At 49.1% G+C, this 22,264-nt stretch overlaps 1 protein-coding gene across 1 annotated transcript in view; it reads right to left on the reverse strand.

Moving 5' to 3' along the window:
- Window positions 1-246: 246 nt before the first annotated feature.
- Window positions 247-22,264, reverse strand: part of PTPRS (protein tyrosine phosphatase receptor type S) — a 130,152-nt gene continuing 108,134 nt past the window's right edge. Inside the window, exons 22-33 of the mRNA XM_084302573.1 lie at window positions 15,584-15,681; window positions 12,750-12,873; window positions 9,809-9,984; window positions 9,110-9,229; window positions 8,829-8,983; window positions 6,549-6,834; window positions 5,921-6,099; window positions 5,283-5,409; window positions 5,080-5,205; window positions 3,847-4,001; window positions 3,013-3,148; window positions 247-2,457 (exon numbers count right to left, since the gene is read on the reverse strand). Coding sequence (XP_084158699.1) covers window positions 2,389-2,457; window positions 3,013-3,148; window positions 3,847-4,001; window positions 5,080-5,205; window positions 5,283-5,409; window positions 5,921-6,099; window positions 6,549-6,834; window positions 8,829-8,983; window positions 9,110-9,229; window positions 9,809-9,984; window positions 12,750-12,873; window positions 15,584-15,681 — 1,751 coding nt within the window. The 3' untranslated portion in view covers window positions 247-2,388. The remainder of the gene's footprint in view (window positions 2,458-3,012; window positions 3,149-3,846; window positions 4,002-5,079; window positions 5,206-5,282; window positions 5,410-5,920; window positions 6,100-6,548; window positions 6,835-8,828; window positions 8,984-9,109; window positions 9,230-9,808; window positions 9,985-12,749; window positions 12,874-15,583; window positions 15,682-22,264) is intronic.

Below are 22,264 nucleotides of genomic sequence, written 5' to 3' on the forward strand. Positions count from 1 at the left end.
GTGTGCCAGGGAAAAGGGTTTTGCAGTCGCTGCGTTACACGGAGCAACTGCTTTGTTCATTGCCCGCTCCCAACAACAAACAGGTTTGCAGTCAGGCCTTTCAGACAATCTTCCTTTAATACAAAGTCAATATATCTACATACACAGTGGTATGAAAACCACTTACTGTTTCAGTTTGAAATAACAGTGTGAAAGCAACAGCACTTTGCTCTCATACAAAGGAAAAAAACCTCCCTCCCTCCCCCCAACTCTTCCAGTAAGGTTTTGCTGCAACATACTTAGAAATTTGGGCAACTTTCACACAGATAAGAAGTTAAATCTCGAAGAAGCCTTTCGTTCTTTTTTTTTTTTTTTTTCTTTTTCAGTTAAAGACAGGAAATGGATTGTTGTGGGGTTTTCTGGGTAGCACTTGATGGCAATGATAAACCCTTCTAGAAAAATAAAAAAAGTCCCAGGCAAGCAGTGTTGAGGGCAGTGCATCTTTTCCGAGACGTGCTCTCTCCTCTGCCACTTCTGCAAGAAAACTCCTTGTCACGTACACCTGCAAGCACTTCATATCTACCTCCCAGGGCCCAGACAGAGTTGGGCTGTTACCTGCATTACATCACTGATGTTTATAATCTGTGTACGTGCTGATGTGTGCCACGGCTCTGAAACTGCCCTCTTTTTGTCTTCAGTCGTAAGACACTGGTGTGTTTTATTCTCCCAGTTCAGCCCTGGCCCTGTTAGGACGGAGCAGCAGGGCCACAGCTGAAGGGGAGAGGTTGGCACTGCCACCGCATCTCGGCCTGCCTGCTGATCTCCCACCCTTCCAAAGACACGTGATATGCCTGCGATTTTAAAACAAAAGAACCCCAAAAAAATCCAGAAAGGACATTTTGTTTTTACATGAGCAAGTTAAACCTTTTAAATGGTAGAAAAGCAATATGTAGAAGTAGCAATTTGCACTGCATTTTTATATATCACAGCCATTACACGTAACATTTCTACAGTGAAAAAATAGACTGTCTTTGAACATAATATGAACAAATAAGCAAATTTTTCTTTTAAATTCATTGACTGATATTCTTTGTCTTTTTTAAAAAAAAAAAAAAGGAAAAAATACACTATTTAAAAAAAAGGTAATGTCACTTGTTACAGTTACATCGATACTTTAAAGAAAGCCACTCACAGTATATGCCATTGATCTCACTTGATCTTTCCCAGTTATTTATACAGCTAGGGCATGTTCGTAGCTGTGCCAATGAGCTTGGTCTGATGTGGTACCGGGACAGTCCTGAGGAGTATCGCTGCATCGCGCCCGGAGAGCTGCTGTGTCCGGAGGTGAGGGGTTGGCAGCAAGAAGCAGTTGGCTAGTGGAAATAAATTTCTTAAGGATGCTTCTCAGGCTCCTTCCAGAGAGATGCTCCTGGCCTTCTGTGGCAGGAACTGGTGGGGCGGCACAGCTCCTTGCAGCAGAAGTGGGGTTGTGTGAATGTGCAAAGAGAATGGGAAAGGGGCTGCCTTTCTGTACTGGGGTGTCCCACTGCTGCCCAATTAATGCCTCTGTGTAGCTGGATGTGCTGAAAAGGGGGAGCAGAACCAGCAGCCAGCGAACCCAGCCCAGGGGAGCTGCCACCTCTACCTGTCCCACCTGTGTGCAAGGGGAGGGGGCCACACCACACAGCCAGGTCTGGGTTCTCTCTCTCTGTCTCTCTCTAATTTTAAATATCCTAAAAAATAAATTTTGGAATTAGAAGAAATGAGGAATGTTCCAAGTATTCAAAGTGTGAGCTATAAAACCTCTCGCGTGGCAGGGGCATTCAGTGAATGCTGCTTGCAAGGTGCCTGTAAGCCCAGAATCATCCCAATGTTGATACTGAGGTTATTAAGACTCCAGCTAGAAGAACTCCTGACCCTACGTTTGTCTAAGTGTTGAGATTTAGTTCCTTTTCTTATCTTTTACAGAACACCTTCAATTCTGCAAGTGACTTCCTTTAAAGACTGCCAACTATATTAGTAAATAAACTGAACTCTAATGATGTAACCAAAGTCGGTTTCCTTCCCTTCTCCAGCGGTAACGTTTCGCAAGGTGTGTTTTAGCTTTTGGATCTGTTTCATGATGTCCATACATCTTCCACAGCGAACACCACTTGAGGTAACAAGAGCAGTTCACCACTTAAAGCAGTCCTTCAGCAATCTCCTGAGCTGCCTCTTCACGGTCCAGGTTACAACATGGAGTTCCTGAAGGGGTGTTCCTTTCAATCCTTCCCCCTGCTCCCCAATGCATTGTCCAGATGAAAAGGTACTTCTTCTGATTCAGTTTTGTAAGTTCAAGCGCTCCTCCTGGGTCAAAAGAGGCCTTCCAGGACTTAAGTGGTTGGTAAAGTCTGCACAACGGATGGCTTTTTATGTTGCATAGTGATCAAAACTTCCCAGATATTCCAAAGCTGCCTGGTAACAGAACTGGTATTCATCCTGCAAACAGGAAAGAAAACCAGTGCTTCAGCTTCAGAGGTTGAAACAGCCGCTCTACAGTTCCCTGCCCCACTTCCAGCTAGTGCACACCTGGGCAGGAACCCTGCACAGACCCTTTTATTCTCAAAGAGCTGTGAGCTACTGGGAAAGGAAATCCCTTTTCCTTATTGTCATGCATCTCATAGATAGCAGGCATCCTGCCAATAGTTTTCCCCTCTCTGCAGCAAAAAAACCAACACTGGGCTGTGTTTAGAAGCAGGTGAGTTCCCCTTATCTCAGAGACAGGATGAGATAAGAATCAAGGCTGGCAGACTGGGATGAAATCTTTAAGAAATTTAAAGGCCCATGGTTGTTGTTATTATTACTTAGTAAAGTGAACCAATAGTGCAGCCTGGGCTTGCTTACCCTTCAGGTAAGGTTTTGCTAATGGTTAGAAGGGCAAAAAGCCTGCTGCACTCAGCCAGGGCATTTGGGGAATTGGTCTGCAAAGGTCTGGGACTTGCTACTCAGGTCCTGTAAACAGTGACAAAGAAAGGGCTTGCTGCTCCCCCTTACCTCTGTTTGCACCATAGCAGGTCGTTGCGTTCGCAGCATCTTTACTGTCTGGAAAATATCTACAACACCCTCATAGCGCATTCTTTCCAGGACGATACTCAGTGTGATAAACACTCCAGTCCTGCCCACACCAGCACTGCAGCAATGGGAGATGGAAAAACACCAAAAAATGGTACGTTACAATGGTCCAATGCTTTCTTAAACACTGAGGTTATGGTATGGTTGAACTAACAGCCTTGTCTTATGAACATAAACATGTTAGAGCTGGAAAGTCTCACTGCCAAAGTGTGTGACCCAAACATTTGAGAGACTAACATTAAAAAAAAAGTTTTGGGGAGCAGTGAACAGCATTCAGTGTGAAAATTATTACTAATATTTAACACTTTTTTTTTTTTTTTTTTTTTTTTTGAAGTAAATAGGTGAAGACTGCATTTTCTTCTGTCCAGTGGGAGGAAGGTATCTTGCTATCAGCAAACACAGGCTAGCAGTATTAGTGCTGCAGAACTGGGCTGAGACTGGTAATAAAACAGGTAAAATGCTGCAGGTCAAATATTGATTAACAGTGTGATTCCTGTGTCCTGCAGGGCATCAGCATTTCATACCTCTCATCTGGATAGAAGGGGGGCAAAAGCCCTGGGGGCACTGGCAAGGTCTGAAGGGAGATGAGTTTGGCAAAATTAACAGTCTTTAGCCATCCATTCCAGCCCCACCCCATGAAATCTACCTGCAATGATGGGGTGGGAAAGGAGAGACATGCCTGCGGGATTTTAATTCCTTTGGCTCTTTTGCATCCTAAGATAAATTAATTCAGTGTTTCCATTCATACATGCTTACCTGCAGTGGACAGAGATGGGGCCATCCTGGCCAAACTGCTCCTTGGTCTTATGTACCTGTCCAATGAAATCGATAAAACCTTCTCCTGATTTTGGCACGCCTTGTTCTGGCCAGTCAGTGAACTGGAACTGACGAACAGTTCGTGACTGACCATCCTGGGGAAGAAAATATTAATAGCTAAAGCATCCTGTGTTTCTGTTACCAAGTACAAATGGCAAAAAAAAAAAAAAAGGCAAAAAACCAACCAACCAAACAAAAAAAAACACCACCACATTTTATTGCTAGTTTGTTAAGGGGCACAAAAAGTCAAACCAACTTTGTGTTGGATTTAATATATCATGATGAAGCTGCTCATCTTGCACTTGACATTTCTGGAGTTGGTTTGTCAGTGCAGATCTATGCTCCTGGCAGGTGTCCTGAAAGGTCCAACCACTGCAAAGACTGCGCAGATGGAGTCTTCAGCAAAGGAACATCCAAGGGGAGGTTATGGCCTCTCTATCAATCTCGAGGAAGAGTTGCCATAGTGTCAGAATTACAGCTGACAGGAAGATAAATCTTGTTCTACCAGGACTGATGAAGCATCCTCCTCCTCAACCTTGCAAATAGGATTATCAGGTTCTACAATACTGACAACCTCAAAAGCAGGGAAAACTGCTTTGAGAGTGAGAGTTACATTTGCTAACCAAATCTCAGAACAAACTGAAATGTTCCCTGGGAGGAGAAATCTGACATTGAATCTAGGATTGAGTCAGTGCCCCTTTGAATCTTAGTGATAGCGTCTCTCCTTAAAACCAGAAGAGAAGTGTACGTTTTCTGTAGGGCAAAGAGTATCCTTTGCAAGTCTTTGTTTTTATTAGGTGTTTGGGGACATTCCGCTTTCCTTTCAAATAAGCTGCAAGTAAAGCCCAAAGCTTGGTGAACTTCTAACAGTGACTCACTACTGTGATTAGTGAACAGAGCTTAGAAAACTCAGTTTATAAGAAAACATATTTAAGTACAATTTATCTGTGGCTGTGCATTCCATTCCTCATCATAACTAATCTCTCATCCGCTGAGGATAATCCCAGATTTTCTCATAGGAAGAGTTTACACCTCAGTTTTTCTTATAGGAGCCAAACTCCACTGCTTTCTGTAAGCCATGTTCTTGATCGCATATGTTTGAGCCACTCCAGTCCCCCCACCCCCAAAACTGTTACCCTTGCAAACACAGACTGCACCTCGTACGTTGCTTACCCTGGCATCGGTGACCTTGAATTCTCGCAGGATGTACTGAGGCATGTTGTATTCAGCCATGGGATCTACTACAAAGTACTGGTACCGGGCAGAACGCTCTGCGGGCCAGTACTGATGGCACTTTTCCTGCCAAGGGGAAAGAAACGGCTCTGTTAACCCTTGGGTTGCAGGCTTCTCCCCCCCACTTCTTAGTGCACACTTACCCGACCCATCTCGCGAAGCTTAGTCAACATCACGACAATGGTGGAGTTGTTTTCCCATAGCATCCGCCAGAAATCTTCTGTGGTCTCTGCCAGGGGCCCTTGTGTAGCGATGTATGCCTTCTGTTGTCTGAAACAGAACACAAACCTGAGGCACGGGTCAAGAGGAGGCTACATCATGGCTTGTACCCTGAGCGTACACCGTGGCTTGTGCACATGGCTGTGGGAAGCACATGCAAAGACTGAAATACAGGAAAACAAATAGGAGAGCTGGGACAGAGCTAGAAGGATGCAATGTCTAAAGGGGGCCTGAGGTGGTGTCTTTGGCCATTAGCACCAAAAAAACCACCAAAAGCTAAAACCCAAACCAACCCAAAACAACAAAAGCTTGAGTGGTGAAGCTTTTTCTAATTACTGTTTCCACAAGGTGAATCCAGATCACACTGTTATAAGCTGTAAGCAAGAAGGAATTTCCCTCTAGACGTGTACTGTGTGCAGTACAGGTAGGGGATGGGACAGAACAGACCGGTGTTATCACCTAGTCCTAATCACCTAATCCCTTAGTGCTGCATCCTCAGAAAGCAGCCTGCTGGGTTAAGTTCACCCCCTGATGGTGGTGGGGGCAGCCAGGTGCTGGTTACCTGTAGCCATCAATAAAGCTGGCATTGATGTAGTCTGACCCTTCCACTCCCCTGATGGGCTGAAGGCAGACCCGCGTCGTCTCGTATGGCATGATGTTGACAAGGCGATTCTTGAATTTGTTGCATGGGAGATTGGCACTGATGAACCTGGAGGTGTGGGCTTTGGAGTTGGCGAGTCGCTGAAGATAAAAGCAGAGTCACAACCACTTGCTCAGCTCCTGGCTGCCCCTCATCTGCCTGGCCCCCATGGCAGCCTACATAACTTGCCCTCTGTGCTCCACCATTTTGTTCCACCTCACATGCTCCCCATTTCTGGAGGACAGAGAGAGTGACACGCCCCCCCAGCAAAACTTTCACAGCAAACATTTAAAAACCCAATCTAAGGAAGGAGCAAATTCAGTGTGGATTTGAAACAACCAGCCAAGCCTCCTGCAGCAACAGCGCAGTTTCCCCTGGGAACTGCAGCAGCAGAAGCCAGAATAATTACTTCTCTAACGTGGCACCAAGAAGTTCCAGCAGCCTTGTAAAGGCTCCCTGTCTGCTATGAGTGCCAGCAGAAGACAGCTCCCACGAGGCACACAGAGCCTTCCCCAGTCACTACTAGCCCAGTTCAAGCGCCTGCCTTTACCTTGAACTCCAGTTCCATGCCTGTCACGTGCTCTCCAACTTCGATCTGTGCCAGTTTCTGGATGTATGTGTAGAGATTCCTAGCTGGGACTTCTGTGTTGCCACAGGCAACAGCCTCAAGCAAGGCATCGTGTATAAAGCTGTACTGGTCTTCTGTCTGCACCATGTAGTTGCGCTGTGACCTCATGAGGGTAACGTGCCCGTAAATGTCCACTGTCTTCTCGTGTTTTATCCTCTCTAGCATGGCGTCGATCACAATGAAGCAGCCGGTCCTTCCAACTCCCGCGCTGAAAAGTAGAGGAAGAAAGCTGAGCGATGGACAACTCACCCACCAAAGAAAGAGGTTCTTTGCCACCCAAGTGAGGAGCTTTCCACTGCTGCAAAAAGCAGTAATTGTGGGGTAGGAATGGACACGAGGCAGACAGCGAACGACCTGCACTCACTGGATGGGACAGAACTGAAGCCTTGTGAACACAGCTATTGAAGAACTGAGACCAAGGAATTCTTAGCAAACCAGAACATACACAAATTGTTTTGGTTCATCTGTTTTATGGATTTTCTTGTATTAAAGGAACTTGCTTAATCAAACTGGTTGTGTTAATTCCCAGTCACCTCAATGTGTTGCTCTTAGCAAATTTAAAAAACAAAACAAAACAAAAAACAAACTGTTGGAGGATTTGGGACAGTGGAGGACAGCGATGACACCAGAGTTACTGCTGCTCTAAAGTCACTGGTGCTACAGTGGCACCTGTAAAGCCTGTGCTGGCACCTAAAGGGCTGCTTATCTGAGCCCAGCCTGGGCCAGTGCTGCCACAGTGGCACAGGGAGGCTCCTGCAGTTCAGAGCCAGTGGATGGAAAAGTTCCCTCATTGTCTGTGCTACTCTGGGTGCAGATGTGCTCAGCCCTAGTACCAAAGACAGTTTGCAACGTGCAGAGATTCACTTTGAGTCTCTGCTCAGGTTAACAAAAAATTCCAAAACAGAGTTTGGCCTTCTGTCACCTGAGGACCCAAGATGAAAGGTGGCCTCTGGTAGCGTGACTGTTGCCCCTCCACACTGATCTGCCCCGCTTCTCACACCTCTTTGTGTCACATCCCCATGAGGGGAGCTCTCCTGGCAGACACACAATTACGACAATGCTAGGTAGGGAGCTTGAGCAAAAGGTTAGCACGACCTAAGGGCTTAAAAAGCATGTCTAACACTCAGATCTTTCAGCATCTGAGAAACGACTGATGTTGTAATGAGTTACATGCGTCACCCCTTTTCCTGAATGTTTTTGTGCATTGAGGTAACATCAGACTTGCATGTAATGGCATTTGTGAATCAGCAGGGCTCTGTGGGTCTGTGCATTTGCCACTGCTAATAAAGGGTTTCCTTTCACTATTCTGGTGCAGTGTCCTTTTTTCATAAAGCCCCCTTGATCTCTGTTAATTAGATTGCCTAACACCTGAACCAAGCAGGTGACTGGAGCTTTGGCAAGAATTTAGCAGCTGATCTGGGAGCCGGTTCCTGCACATTGTGAGCTGACAGCTCTCTTTATTCATTTTCTGAGAGGTGCACGATAATTGCCATCTGCAAGGTTAGTGATAAGTTGCCCACTTACAAAGCCTGTTTAAATGGCATCCTCTAGGAGAGGCAGGATTAACTTCCCCCAGCAGCCTGTAAAATTCAGATGTCTTTCCTCAGTGCTGAGTAACCTGCAGGCTTCTCCACGACCTCCTGAGGAACACAGGGATTTATCTAAGTTGAGGCTGCAAGTGTTCCTCTTTGGGTTGGAAATTGAATTAGGGAATGCTACCTGCCTGCAGGGGCCTTCAGTTTGTCATATCAGAATGGCTGCAGCACTCAAAAACCCCCTCTTTCAATCAATGTCAGCTATCCCTTTGACAGCTCAAGCATCTCCCCCTCCCAAACACCCAATGCAGCAATGCCAAGCAGCTTCCTAGGTCACACTTGAGCTTCCTCCTTTCCCACTGTGACAAGAAACTACCCCTGCACAGAGAAACAGAGGCCAGAACAGCACAAGGTGCTTCCTGCTGCTAGTAAAGTCTGAGTAATTTGGAGCCAACTAAACCACTCATTGCTGGAAATTCTGCACTGAATGAAAACCCCAAGTATCCTTGTCAGATGCTGGCTGGGAATCCACTTTACAGAACGGCTCTTACTGGCTGGGTACTTGCTAGGAGATTAAATGTCTCTGAGGTGCAGATAAACATCCTACAGACATTTTGCCTCCCTTGCAGAGAGCCCCGTGTAAGAGTGTGGTGTGGGATATCAGTACCTGCAGTGCACCACGATTGGACCAGCATCAGGGGGGTTGCAGGTTTTCACCCGTCTCAGGAAAGCCAGGAACGGGGTGGGGTACTCGGGCACACCGTGGTCAGGCCACGCTGTGAACTGGAACTGGCGGACCTCCCGCTTCTCACTGGAGCCGTTCTGCAAAGAGAGGAACACACCAAGGGTAACGTGCAGTACCAGCACAACACCGTGCCCTGACCGTGCCGGGTGAGGATGAGAGCGTGCCCGTCTCTGGGAAGGAAATGGGGGCAGGAGAAAGCTCACCTTATGAAGGGAGAACGTTCGAACACAGAATGTGGCCAACTCGATGGTGTCGAGTAACGTCACTTGAATCATTCCGTAGGTGTCCGTACCTCGGCCTGGCCAGTACTGGTCACACTTGATCTGGAAGACAGAAGGCAATGCTGAATGCTGGAACAAACCCTGGACTGCTGGAACTCATCCCAAAAGTGTCCTGATGTTACAGGTGAAGCTCGCAAGGTTGCAAAGGGGAGGGAAGGTGCAAGGAATGTTTCTTTCCAGAGCACCGCAACAGGGAGACACCTGGCATGGAAAGCTCCTACGAAGGCTTTGGTGCACCACATCAATCACATCAACAGACTGGAGTCATCTTGAAAATGAGAGCGAAAGTACTGGGGCTTGTTAAACGAGAACTGAACATAAAATCTGAGGTCTGCCAAACGATTAACTCCAGGACAGACCCACAGAGCACGTGGTGGCATTGAGTGTCCTCTTCTCTTGGAGCTGCAATGGAGGCTGCAGCTTTCTGGGATGAATTTTTTATTTTTTATTTTTTTTTTTGAAGGAATGAATCACTGAACTTTCAGGGTGCTGGCAAAACAGGTAGAAATCCCCCACTGACATAAACGTGGGCTGCAGATCAAAGGAATTCACTGTTCCCCAACCCTACCCTCCAGTCCCCCAGGATTATGACTAACTTGTCATCCCTCTCATGCTTCTTACCCGTGATTTCTCCTCCAGCTTAGTCATCATAACAATAGTAGCTGAGCGCTGCTCCCACACCATCCTCCAGAAGTCCCCAAAGGTCTCTGGCAGAGGTCCTTGCGTGGCAATGTAGGCATTCTGCTTCCGGTAGCCATCAATGTAGTTGGCATTAATGTAATCACTGCCCACAATTCCTGCATTAAATCAGCAAAACCAAGTCAGTGGGTTGTGCAGGACAGGACTTGATGCAGCTGGAAGCGTAAGATTTGCACAAGAACGTTAGAGAGAATTTCCCTGCAAAACATGAGAGCCTTCATGGCTTGCTGGGTTGGAGTCACTGCAAGAAGACTCTTTGCAAATTCTTCCCAGCTGAAGTTCCTGTCTTGAAGGTCTGAGCTACAGGGAGACAAATAATTTCCTGCAGGAAATGTTAGAGAGACCAACTATCAAACCTTGAGACCACACTCTTATTGGTGTTACTTATAGGAGCGAAAGTGCAGGCTTAGGGCTCTTGCTTTGCTGCTCTCAAATAGAACAAAAGAAGTCCTTGTCCCAAAATGCCCACGAGCTGGGTACCAAACGCATCTGGGTGATGCTCAGCATGGTCCACAGCCTAATTCCAGGCAGCGAGCTACAGCTGGACAAAGCACGGAATAAAACCCGGCTGGATTCAGCCAGTAAAGGCTTTGAAATTACAGGCTTTGACTTGCTTTAAATTACCCGCTGTCATTTTTATTTTTATTTTTTTCTATTTGCATAAGTTACAGGCTATTGAGTTACAGCTGCCTGCTCGTGTCCTTGCCTGACGGGTTTGATGCGAGTGGCAGAAGGTACTGCCAGAGCGAAGTGGGTGATTGGGACATGGCAGGAGAAAGCTGCTCTGAAGTTAAAATGGACACTGGCATGCGCTGGTGTTCAGGTTCAGCTTTAAAGAGCCTCCAGGACTGGCACGGACAGTTTGCACTGTTTGGAGAGTTGGCCCCTTCCTAATTACAGCAGAGCGGTTGGCCGGGCTGGCAGGTTTCTGCTAACCTAAGATTAACTCGGTACAGAACGCTTAACTCGTGTCTCGAGGGGCAGCTAAGGGTGGGGAGCTGTACCAATATGAAATTGGGTTGCTGGTCCTCGTCCTGCTGGAGCAAAAGGCATCGCTGCTTCTATTGGCTAGGTATGATCCAGGCTGAATTGCCTGCCAGTCCTCAAGGGTACTCGGTAATTTCAGCTGCTGGTGGAAATGGCTTTTGATTAAATTTCTGGAGGGTTCCCTTCCCCCAGCCCTTCCCAAGCTGAAATTTCAGAAGGGAAGGCGGCTGTGCGGCGGCAGCAGGAACGTGATCAAGGCTGAGCTTCCGGAATTAATCTCCTCTCCAGCCCCCTCGGGTCCGCTCTGTAATTTAAAATGGTGGCCATGAGCTCCGGCAATGTTTTGTGCTGTGACAGGCCCAGTTACAGAGAAGTCACTGAATTAAAGCCACTACTTCTTCCTGACCAAGCAGACGGTGACAATCTGCAGCCTTGACAAGTCCAGATTTAAAACAAAAAGAAAGCAACAACTAATTCCTCCACCGCCTTTCATCTTCCAGCTCTCAGCATAAGCTACAGCCTGGTAGGAAGGAACAGAGCAGCCAAGACAAGTCAGAACCTCTCAGAGGCTTGGAAATTAAACCTCGCTCCCTTGTACTTATGCTGCCGTCAGCAGCCCACGATGCCACCGGGGCAGCGAGTGCTGCCTGCATCCACCCTGCCTCCTGCTTTCCCGAGAGCAGAGACCAGCCCGGTGTCCTTCATTTCTGCACTTGGGCTCTTCTCTTGAATGACAAGGCAACTTTTTAAAGACTTGGCTTTCCTTGGCTCATGCAATATTAATCTCAGAAGAAAAACAAGCTAGAACACAGGCGTCTTCACAATGAGAAATGCTTAAAATCCTCTAATGGCAGACAAGACCAATCCAGATTTGTGCAGCTTTTTGGCAGATCACCATGATCTTTTGTTACCTCAGGAGCAGCTCTTCTGCCTCCTTCGATCCCTCAGAATTACCTTGGCAGAGGGAGATTATTCTAGCAATTCCCTTGTCACGAAGGCTTCTGAATTAACCTTTGAAATCACCAGAGGGCTATTTGCATGTCCCATATCCTCTCTGCTCAGATGATCAGCTCTGGCAATGCAAGACTGGCCACAAACGCTTTATCCATACAGCACAGCCACACAAAATATTCAAGTCTCATCATCTCAGGTTATCTCAGAGGCAGCAACCAAAGCAGATCCCCCGTTAAACTCCATCTCCTCTCCACCAAAAGCCCCTCTTATCGTAGCATGCACCATAGCAACTCTGTCAAGAGCCACGGGTTGTGAAATGTAATGTAAATTTTCTAACTGCACCATCACTCACGTAAGAAGCTCAGAAAACAATTTATGACCTCTCAGGCTAACACTAAACCTTCCTTATTCTTAGCCTTTTAGGGGCCAGCACTGCAGTGGGAGCTGCATGCCGCACAAGCTTCACGTCTGCACGACTCAGCAGCCTCATCTTTGCTGTGCTGCTGACACTCACATTTGTACAATTAGCCCTGTGCCTGCTTCTTATTCATCTGCCGTACAGATAACGTTCCACATCCACCGCCACCCGCTGCCCTGCTCCGCTCTCTCTGAAGCACTATGTGGTCTGAATTCTTCCTGTTCGTCAGAAACGTATCGCGGGGATCTCTAAGTAAAGCAAAGACAGCTTCTTGATAAAGCAGCCTTTGAAATGAGAGATTGCAGCTCCAGGGAATATGTCAGTCACCAGAATTTAACAAATGTGTGGTTTACACAGGTACCTCTCGCTTGCTACCCCCCAGGGAGATGCTAAGGGAAGAATATAAATAGAAGGGAACAGGGAAGGGAAGAGAGCACGTATAAGACGTTTCTGGGTAGGAACTTCAGCCTAGCTACCAGGGAGGAGCAGACGCTGCTACGGTACCTTCGATGGGCAGCAGGATGACGCGCGAGTGGTCGTAGGCGATCACGTTTGCGTAACGGTTTTTGGGCTTGTTCACTTCCAGGTTGGAGTGCTCCCAGGTGAACTGCTGACCAGGGTCAATGGACTGGAGGAATCGGGAGAGAAAACAGAAGAGTCAGAGGGGGGGGAAAAAAGCAGCAAATGAAGCTCCGAGTACCTTGCTCCACGTGGGACAGGTCACGGCTCTGAAGGTCTAGCTGAGGATGCAGCATTCACCGTTTTCTTCCCTCAAGAGCAGATCTTTGCTGTGGAAAAGCCTCAGCCCAGTGGCATAGTGTGCTCAGGTCCCATTTCCCTTGGCCCCAAGCACTCAGAGCAGTACCCGAGGCAATTCCCTCTCTGGCATGATGCAGTGGTGGCAAAAGCATCAGTGCAGTTTCAGGCTGCAATACAGAGGCCTCGAATCATACTCGTGCTGTGGCTGTACCGGAGTAGTTGCAGCCCTGAGCTACTGACACTGACAAACGGCAGGCAGTCGGGAGAGAACAACGGGGACAATCACATCAGGAGCTATTTGTGAAATGATGAAGAGGCTAAATCTGTGCATGGTTAAACTCAACAACAATTAAGAGGGCATAAATACACCAGCGAGTACCTGGGAAGGGAGATATTGAAGCGAGGATGAGGTTTATAACCACAGACACGAGCAGGATGGGAACTGCCAGGGAAAAAGGCAGCAGGAGAGGTGCAGGCTGCTCCATGAAAAGAGGAGACAGCGCTGCTCAGGACAGCAAGGGCTCAGTGCCCAGGGGCTCCCAGGTGCAAAGGGGGCTGAAAACACCACGGGAGTGTGGCAGGGACAGGCACCCGCAGGCAGGAGGGAGATGTGCATCTCCCTGGCCAGACAGGGGGTAAGGAACCTGGCCCTGAGGGCCTGAATCCACACGGCTGTTTCCTAGAAGGGATAAGAGTAAACAATGAAACGTGCTGGAGAGAAAAACCTTCTCTGCCTGTCCTGGTGATTTATGCCAGGTTTGGTGATTTTTTTTTTTTTTTTAAGGTCCAGCTGTCCCAGATATGGAAATTAGGTTAATTACGTTTACCTCTAAATCCTCAGCCGGAGAATTAAATAAAACAAGGGCTTAATTCCTTCATCATTTTGCAGAGCCCAAGGGGTTTGCCTCAATTGGAGGCTTGGCAGGAGCGCGTCGAGTTCTGCTTCCCGCTGTTCGCTCTCCCTCTCCCTGCCTGCCCGGTGGGGACAGGGCCCCCCCTGCACCCACCTGGGCCCGTCCCTTTGAGCCTGCAGAGTTTGGCCCTCGCCAGGTGCCTGCTGCCTCTGCACCCCCTTGCTGTGCCGACCCCAAAGCTCCCCAGCAGAGCTCAGCTCCAGTGGTGGGGGCAACGCGGGTACAAAAGCGCCCGACACCAGCGTCCTCCCTTGCACTCCTGCTGCCGAGCATTTCTAACTAATGGGTATTTATACTGTTGTAATGTGTCTGTTTGCTCTCTATCCCTCTAATCTCGCCTCACATTCATTTCATTAGCGATGTTTGTTTAGCTCTGGCTCTCCCACTAGAGGAGGTTGTGCTGGAACGAAGCCAGGGCACTCGGGATATTGCATTATGCAAATCAGGCTTTGAAATCAGGATGGAGCATATTACCAGGCTGCTGCTCCCCTTGTGCCCCAATGTGGGGTGAAAGACCCCAGCAGAGCAAGCACGCCTTCTCCACCATGCAGCCCCCCTTTGTGGGGAGCTGGGACTGCAGAGCTGCCTCGCACATGTTGGTGTTTGCAAGCCAGACCGGGGAGAAAGCATCCCAGAACCAGCCTTTTGTTCAGAAAATAGCCCCTCGCTCTCTGCCTGTATGCAGAACTAGGCAGTCTAGACTAGTTATTAGTCTAAAAATATCAGGGCGTTTTGTCTTTGAGCACCACCGCCGAAAAATTCAGTTGTTATGTTCAGTCTGCAGCGAAAGCAACTTGCAGAGACCACCCCAGCAGCACCGGGCAGTTGCACTGGGATTTAAGATTTCAGCAGTGCTGACACAGCCGTGGCCAGGAGCAGGTTTGCACGTGAGCACAGCCCTTCCACTCTGGAGACAAGGAAGCCACGTGAAGTAGCAGCAGTGGTGATGTGGGGCCACGATTCTCTTCTTTCCCCCCTCAGTTTGCCTTGGGATTGGCCCCACCTGTCAGAGCACCTGCAAGGTGGCAGTTTTACCGACTGGAGAACCACTGGAAATGCACATCCAGCAGCCACAGCTCTGCCTGGCTGCTCATCTGCAGAGCTCATTTCAGTACCCAAACATTAGCAGGAAGGAGAAACGAGAGCACAGAAATCCCAGACAAGACAAGGAAGGCACAAATCACCCCGTTTCCTCAGTTTTGGTTTAGTGACTGCTGATTGTGTCAGCTGGGGACGTGACTTACCGGTCATCCCTCCTAACTGAAGCTATCTAGAACCACGGATCTCATTCCCTAGCTTGATCCTCTGCACGTTCAGCAGTGAGACACAGCCATTCTCAAGGAGAAGTCCCCATCCCAGCTGTCTAAAACGTCACCTTCCAGAAACACATTCCCTCCTTCACGAAGGGAGCTCAGAACCCTGCCCAAGCTGCCCCTTCTATGGCCAGGAAAGTCTCACGGCTCAAGTGTCTTCCTCTTTTGCTATCTGGAACTGAACCTAGGAAAACACTGAGCAAGTATTTGATTTTAAATTTGCAAATGACTTTTCTATTTCAACTGACCATACCCTTAAAATGAAACTCTGTTTATCTGGATGAGGGCCTGTCTGAATTTCCTAATTTCCTGGCTCTGCAAACCCATGCACAGCACTCACTCTTGCTCATACCTCATACTCTTGGGATAATTTCAGGTTATCATTAGCTTTGAGATGCTCTGTGTGTTCAGCCAGCTCGGAAACAGGGATTGGTGGGTGGCTGAGCATACCTAAAAGACAAGACAGCAGGAAAAGAATCTCATTTAATAATAACTAAAATTCACAACGGTTGCACATTTTATAAGAAAGAAGAAACAAGAAAAGAAAATAAATTACAATGTAAGATCTGCAATGAAAGTAGGGAGGTTAGAAGAGAAGAATTCAGGGCTCGAAATTGTGTCCTTGGAAGTAAAAAAAAATTAAAAATCAAGGAAATAAAAAAAACAGTAACATGAGTGTTTCCGTGATGGCCCCATTTTCAATGTGTAAATCAGAGCAAAACAAAAAGGAAAATCCAAAGAGCAGATGCATGTTAGCAATTCCAATAGTGGACTTAAAATGAGCAAACGCTGCCAGAGGAACCTACGCAGCAAATGTTACAGCACCCGCAATGATCATAAACAAACTCCAACACAAAAGAAGGGAAGGGGCAGGGATCCAGCCACCCATGGCGATGTGGGGCAGGGGGAGGGAATGCAGATGGGAGGAAGCAGGGGAGGCTTTTCAGGAATTGTCCTTTGCACAACGCTGGCTCTGTAAGCTTCTCGGTGAGCTCATGGGCACAGTGGGGTTAGCATTCAGGGCTGCAGGAGCACAGCCAGGTAGGGGAAAGTCAGGTACTGGCTCCTCTTGCTGCTCCTGGGCTGCAGAGGATGCTGTAGAGCACAGCCCGCAGCCCACCGGTGCTGCTCTGTCCTCACCCTCCCTTTTCCAGCTGCAGGTAGGATGTACCGACCTGGCCGGCCACCTCTGCTGGGGATTTGTTCATTACCTTTGTGACAGGGGGACAAAGATCCTCCTGCCCCTTTCTCAGTCTGTAGAATGGGAAACAATTTGCTGGGGAGCCCGATGCCTCATGGCCCCAGTTCCCCTGCAGTTTTAACCAACACTAGCTGTGCTCTTACTGAGGCTGAGCTGCCAAAGAGCAGACTCGGTCTTCTCTGAGAAGATCCTGGCAGCGAGGGCCATGCTACACCAGCCTCAGGGCACATCTCAGCCACAAATGGGACTGAGCACCTACGGCAGAGCTGTCTGTGTGCCTAAAGGCAGAGCTGTCCGTGTGCCTGCAGTACGATTTGCACAACCCGCTCCAAGAGGAGCGGCTGGAGCTCTGCAAAGAGCAGGGATCCTTCCCGTCCTACCCCCTGCAGTAGCTACGCTACCAATCAAGGTGGAAAAGCTCTCCATGCTTTGCTCATCTGCATTGGATCGTGTTTTTCCAGAGGCTTCCCATGCTGTCTGCCAGCCGATGCCGCTACGGATGGCAGCGGCCAGGCAAGGAGAGCAGCATGCCAAAAAGCCCTGGGCAGTGCCCCCAATGAGAAGGATTCGGGGTGGAGAAGAGATGGAAGCCAGGGAGAATTTCGAGCCCCGTGGGTGTTGGTGTGTGACAAAGCAGCGGCGGTGGCAGCAGCATGGTCAGATACTCTGAAATATCAGCACAGAGATGGCAAAGCAAGCATGACGTCCTCAGTTTTACAGTGAGTCCTCGAGAGACGCTGCCTCCCCCAGGCCTGGGGACGGGATGAGTCTGCCAGAGCGGGGACCTGAGGCACCACTCCAACGTTTTGTTCTAAGCTAACTAGGTGTCTATTTTCAGCACAAGGAAGCGTGGCTGAAAATAGAAGGGCTGGGGGGAAATAGACCAAAAAAAGCCCACAAAAAGAACCCTGAGGTGTTCTGGAGGCTGCACTGGCTGCGCTCTGTTCTGCTGGTGATCAGGGCAGAAACTCTCCCAGCTCACGAAGGAGAAGTTCCCACTCTTGCTGTCCTGCAGCCTGTTCCACCTAGAGAAGGATTTTTCCTTGGGTTCCCACTGGAAGGTGGCAGCCATCCACCCCGTACCTGGCACTGGGTGCAGGCTGGGGGCTTGTGGAGGAACCGGTCATTTCTCTGCCCTCACTGGGAAGGGAGGACAGTACTGGGATACCAGAGGTCAAAGCACGTTAATATTAGGAACAGTTTGCCCAGTTCCCATCCTTCTGCTTCTGAACGTAAGGGCAGCAAACGTACCTTGAGCTGTACCACTACAGCAGAGCCCAGCCCTACTCAGAACAACTTCTGGCACCTCAAGAAGTCTCCAGCTCTCTGCGGGTCGCCCCCTCACTGACTCCTTCCCAGCTGCCACACCTGACTGCTGCAAAAACCTCCATTATTTTGCTGGTATGTGATTAGAAACACAACGGTGTAGATAAAATCCCAAACAGTGGACACGAATGTTATAAGAAAAAAAAAAAAAAAGCTAACATCAACCAGGAAACCCCATAAAAACAAGCAAGGAAAAAAAAAAAACCATCAGGTGAGATGCTCTTTGGCTCTGAAGTCGCAGAGCAGTGAGTGTCCTTCCCTTCGAGCATGCAGGCTGTACGGGCAAGGCCTGCTGTGCCAGTCTGGAAAGAGAAGTCACATCCCCTTGGAAGGCACTTCACAACTTGCCTTCATAAAAACTTGATGAAAAATCATCAGTGGGACCAGCTTCTGAAAACCATCTCTGCCTCCGTGCTGGGGAACATCCTGCCCCCGCCTCCCACCTGCTGCGAGCAGACGCTGGCTGAGAACTTGGCTGATGGGAACTTGCCTTGTTTTGCTGCTGCTAAGGACAAAAATCCCCTTGTCGAATTGATTTCTAGGATTCTTTGTAATAGTAATAATAATAATAAAAAAAAAACGGAAACTTCTGCAGTGATAAACACTTTCCTGGTCAAAATGCCAAGCGTATCGGGGTTCCCATTAGGTCCAGGAGGCTGCTATGTCCGGCTCTGCTTTGCCAGCTGCAGCAGCTTCTCTTTTGTCTGCTTTGATTCCCTAACTCTTTTTAGCCACGAAGGGAAATGGCTCACTGGTTCCTCTGCTCAGCTCCTGGCTACCTGTGGGGCTGCCACCCCGCCACCTCCCGCAGCAGCCAGGGTGGCAGAGGGAGCGCTGCCATGGGCGGAAGGATCAGCCTGGCTTAAAAAACACACAGACCCCTCTGTGTTACCATAAAGGGGGTGACGGAGGTGGCAGGTGGACTGGGACAGTACTGGCAGGAGCATTCAGCACCGAAGAGACCAGTGCTGGGATTCAAGTATTCAGAAAACTGCCCCAGCCCTCACATCTCTGAACACAAGCAGCACCCGTGGTTCTTCACATTTGTCAGCTGAAATCTCGTATCCATTTCCCTGCCCAGCATTAAAAAAAAAAAAAAAAAAAAAAAAAAAAACACAAAAAAAATCAAACCAGCACCACCCAGCAAAGCTGGGATCTTGGCTTCTAATGGGGATGAAGTCTTTCAGAGCCGGTCTCATCTACCATTTCAATCACTTGAATCTCTCTAATCTTCTCACAAAAGACTTGATTCTCTGTGCACCAGCCAACTCACCAGAAACGTCACCCTAACAGCTGTTCCACGGGCCGGAGCCCATTTATCCTTGCAAAATAACCGCGGCTGGATGGCACTCCGCGTGAAACCCACGGGTGTGGAGGACCGTGGAGAGGCCTCTGGTCTTTGTGCGCCTGGAACAAGTCAGTGCCAAGGAACAGACACCTGCCACAGATGGGAAATGGCTCTTGTCCTCGGCAGACATGGAAAGGTGCCTGCGTGGCTCTCTCCAGAGAGACGAGGTCGTCAGCTGCAGCCACGGTTTCCTCCTTCCCCGCGTTACAGAGCAACGAACACAACACCACGGGCACGCACGCACACAACGCTCACACACTGCTGCACAAAAGATTGCTTTCTGCCCGTGGATAAGGACGAGGGACATTTAGGCAAGCTTCTGAAATGAAACATCGTCAACAATGGGGAGAAAAAAGAAGCCTTGAAACCCCCGTTTTTCTCCTGACAAAGCAAAAGAGCCACAGGAGGAGGGAGTCTCACACCGCTACCGGGGGCTCTGCTCTTGTGCTCCTGCTCCTATCCCCGTCTTGCAAGAGGCCTGTTGTTTGGTACTGTAAAACTGGAAGCACAGTTCAGACAAACAGATGGCACAGAAAAGGGATGAGATGGGCAAACACTGCGGGGATACAGAGAGTTCAGCAAAAAAAAAAAAAGAAAAAAAAGAAAAAAAAGAAAAAAAAACAAAACAGGAACAAAACGGAATTGGAAAGGAAAGCGACAGAAGAGGGAAAAATAATTATGGGGGAAAAAATGAAACCAACAGGAACAAAAACACACAGGAACTAACTTTCAAAGTCAAACTCAGGGTCACTGAGAGGGCTGCTCAGACCAGAATCTGCAGAAAACAGTAAAAAAATAAATAAATAAAATATACACTTTTTAAAAAATTTCATGCTAATAAAAAAACGAAAAACAAAACAAAAAAATCAACATAAATCTAAAGAGGAAAAGAAAGTTATTCTTTGTGCTGATTAGGCAAGGACAAGATCACTAAGATGTGCTGTTCCCTCGAGATGCTCATGCACTCTCCTGTTCCTGTGTCCCCCCCCCTTTTGTTTTGCTGCTGGGGACGGGACAGAGACCCTCTGCGTGCTGCCCCCGGGACACCTGCCTGGAGAAGAGCCCAGGGGCCATTCCTAAGGCACTGCAGACTCAATTCAAACATTCTGCATTTCTCCCACCTGCAGACTGCACCACAACCTCCCCATAATCACCGACACACCTCCAGCTCTGCATTCCCATCCGTTTCCTATTTCCATTTCCACCCAGCTGCTATCAAAGCCGTGCGGAAGGCGGGCGACCAGCTCTCCCAAATCCCTTCAAACCTCATCCTGCTTTACAAACCCGGGAGCATGGTAAACCAGCCAGCTTTGGCTCGATAACGTTACAAAGAAAAGTTGGCAGCGTCTTTTTAAAGCTACACGGGACAAAAACTGGCAGTCTTTTGAGATCTGCAGACCTTTGCCTAGCGGAGTCTGAACGGCAGGCTTGCAGGTCTTAGCTACCTTCTGCGAGCCTCTTAGGTCAAGAATTCAGAGGTAAAGCGTGACCAGAACAGCACAGGCAACACAAGACAGGCTCAGTCACCTCCTGATCTCATTAACTGAGGCCAGGGAGTGCCTTGTCCTGAGCTGGCTCTGCAATCCTGCGAGGACGGGGAGAAGCACTCAGGGAACACCCAAAGCAGCACTCCCAGCTGCTTCTGAGCATCCGGGCTAACCCAGATGGCCACAATCCTGTATCTCTGCTTTTATCCCAGCATCGGGTTCACATGGCAGAGCGCAGCTCCTTCTCCTGGGTCTCAGACCCAGCGGCCAACCCGAACACTCCCACGGGGAATTCTTCTTTGTACCCAGGACGTATCAGGGAACCCAGCCACCTGCGAACTGCTATGGGGACCCTCAAAAGAAGTTGCTCACACAAAGGGCAGAACAGCTGGGACAGCAGGATCCTCTCGAGCTTTCCAGGCAGTGCCCTGCTCAGTCCCTTGCATGCTCAGGGAGACAGAAGCCTGCCCTCCTGCTGCAGATCTCAAACACCTTCGGACTCTCCTGCAAGAGCACCTCTGGGTAAGAGCTGATTTTGGGACCCAGCTGCAGTTCAGCTGCTCTGCATTCAGTCCCTGCACGCTGGATTAAACCCGCTTCCATCCCTTAGCTGAGACTTAATCTTCCTAAGCCTGGACTCATACCAATGGGTTGTTCCTAGCTTTCTGATATGAAACGCTCAGTTCAGTGCTGCCCCAAAGATCCCTGCGCTCTGGGCACCTACCAACTCGCCAGTCTCACCCTAAGAAAAGTCAGACAACGCTAAGGACAGGACTGGGATGGGAAGGGGAAACAGGAGCTGCAGAAACATTACTAACAAGCACAAAACAGCAAAAATAAAAAAAAAAAACAACAAACAAACCGAAAACAACAGCCAGCCCCCAAAAGCACAACAAATTCCCTTCCAAATCCTCCAGCACCAGGAATTGGGAAGCAGAGGTGCGTACCAGTGCGCAGGCACCGCTCAGCATCACCACCTGTGTGTCCGAGGATGTGCCCGGGCTGGGCCGTGTCACTGGTGGCTTGCAGAGGTGCCATGCAGGCAGCTTGGGCATGCAGGTACGTGGGGACACCCGTGTGTAGAAGGGAGGGTGCAGCGGGCCTCTCTGGCCAGGAGTTAGGTGCAGTGCCACGCTAGCTCGGCAGCTACGCTACCCAAGGAGATGCTGCCTCGTCTGCATGAAGCACCCAGCTGCCTTTCTCTGTCCTCACAACCCGCAGGGCAGGCCTGGAGCCTGAGGGGAGCGTTTTGGGGTGTGTGCAGAAAGCACCCGTTACAAGTGTGGGTGAAGCGGTGTGTGCTGGGCAGCCTGCCATGCTTCACCTTCACACCCCAGGGCTCTCCCAGCACGAGGCACGGCGCCATGATGGTCAGGCAAGCACGGCACGGCCGCGGCACTCGCAGCTGTGTACTTAGCCCAGAACGCAGCAATTTAGCTGGATTTGCAGAAAAGCCCTTCTTCCTGCCCCACAATTGCTGGGTGGAGTCTGCAAGGCCCTTGCGGTTTCCCAGCAAAGGTTTCTTGCAGCAGTCGTGCTTGGCACAGACAAGGCTGGAGGTTCCTCGGCTGCATCCCAGGTTAGTTCTGGGTCTCAAAGGCAGCAGCTCGGGAGCAGCCTGGCAGGAAGGGGCTGAGGAAAGGGCAGTTGCTCCACTCCTGCCTTCCCAGG

The sequence above is a fragment of the Netta rufina genome, assembly GCF_964035555.1.
Source record: "Netta rufina genome assembly, chromosome: 28".
Classification (NCBI taxonomy): Eukaryota; Metazoa; Chordata; class Aves; order Anseriformes; family Anatidae; genus Netta; species Netta rufina.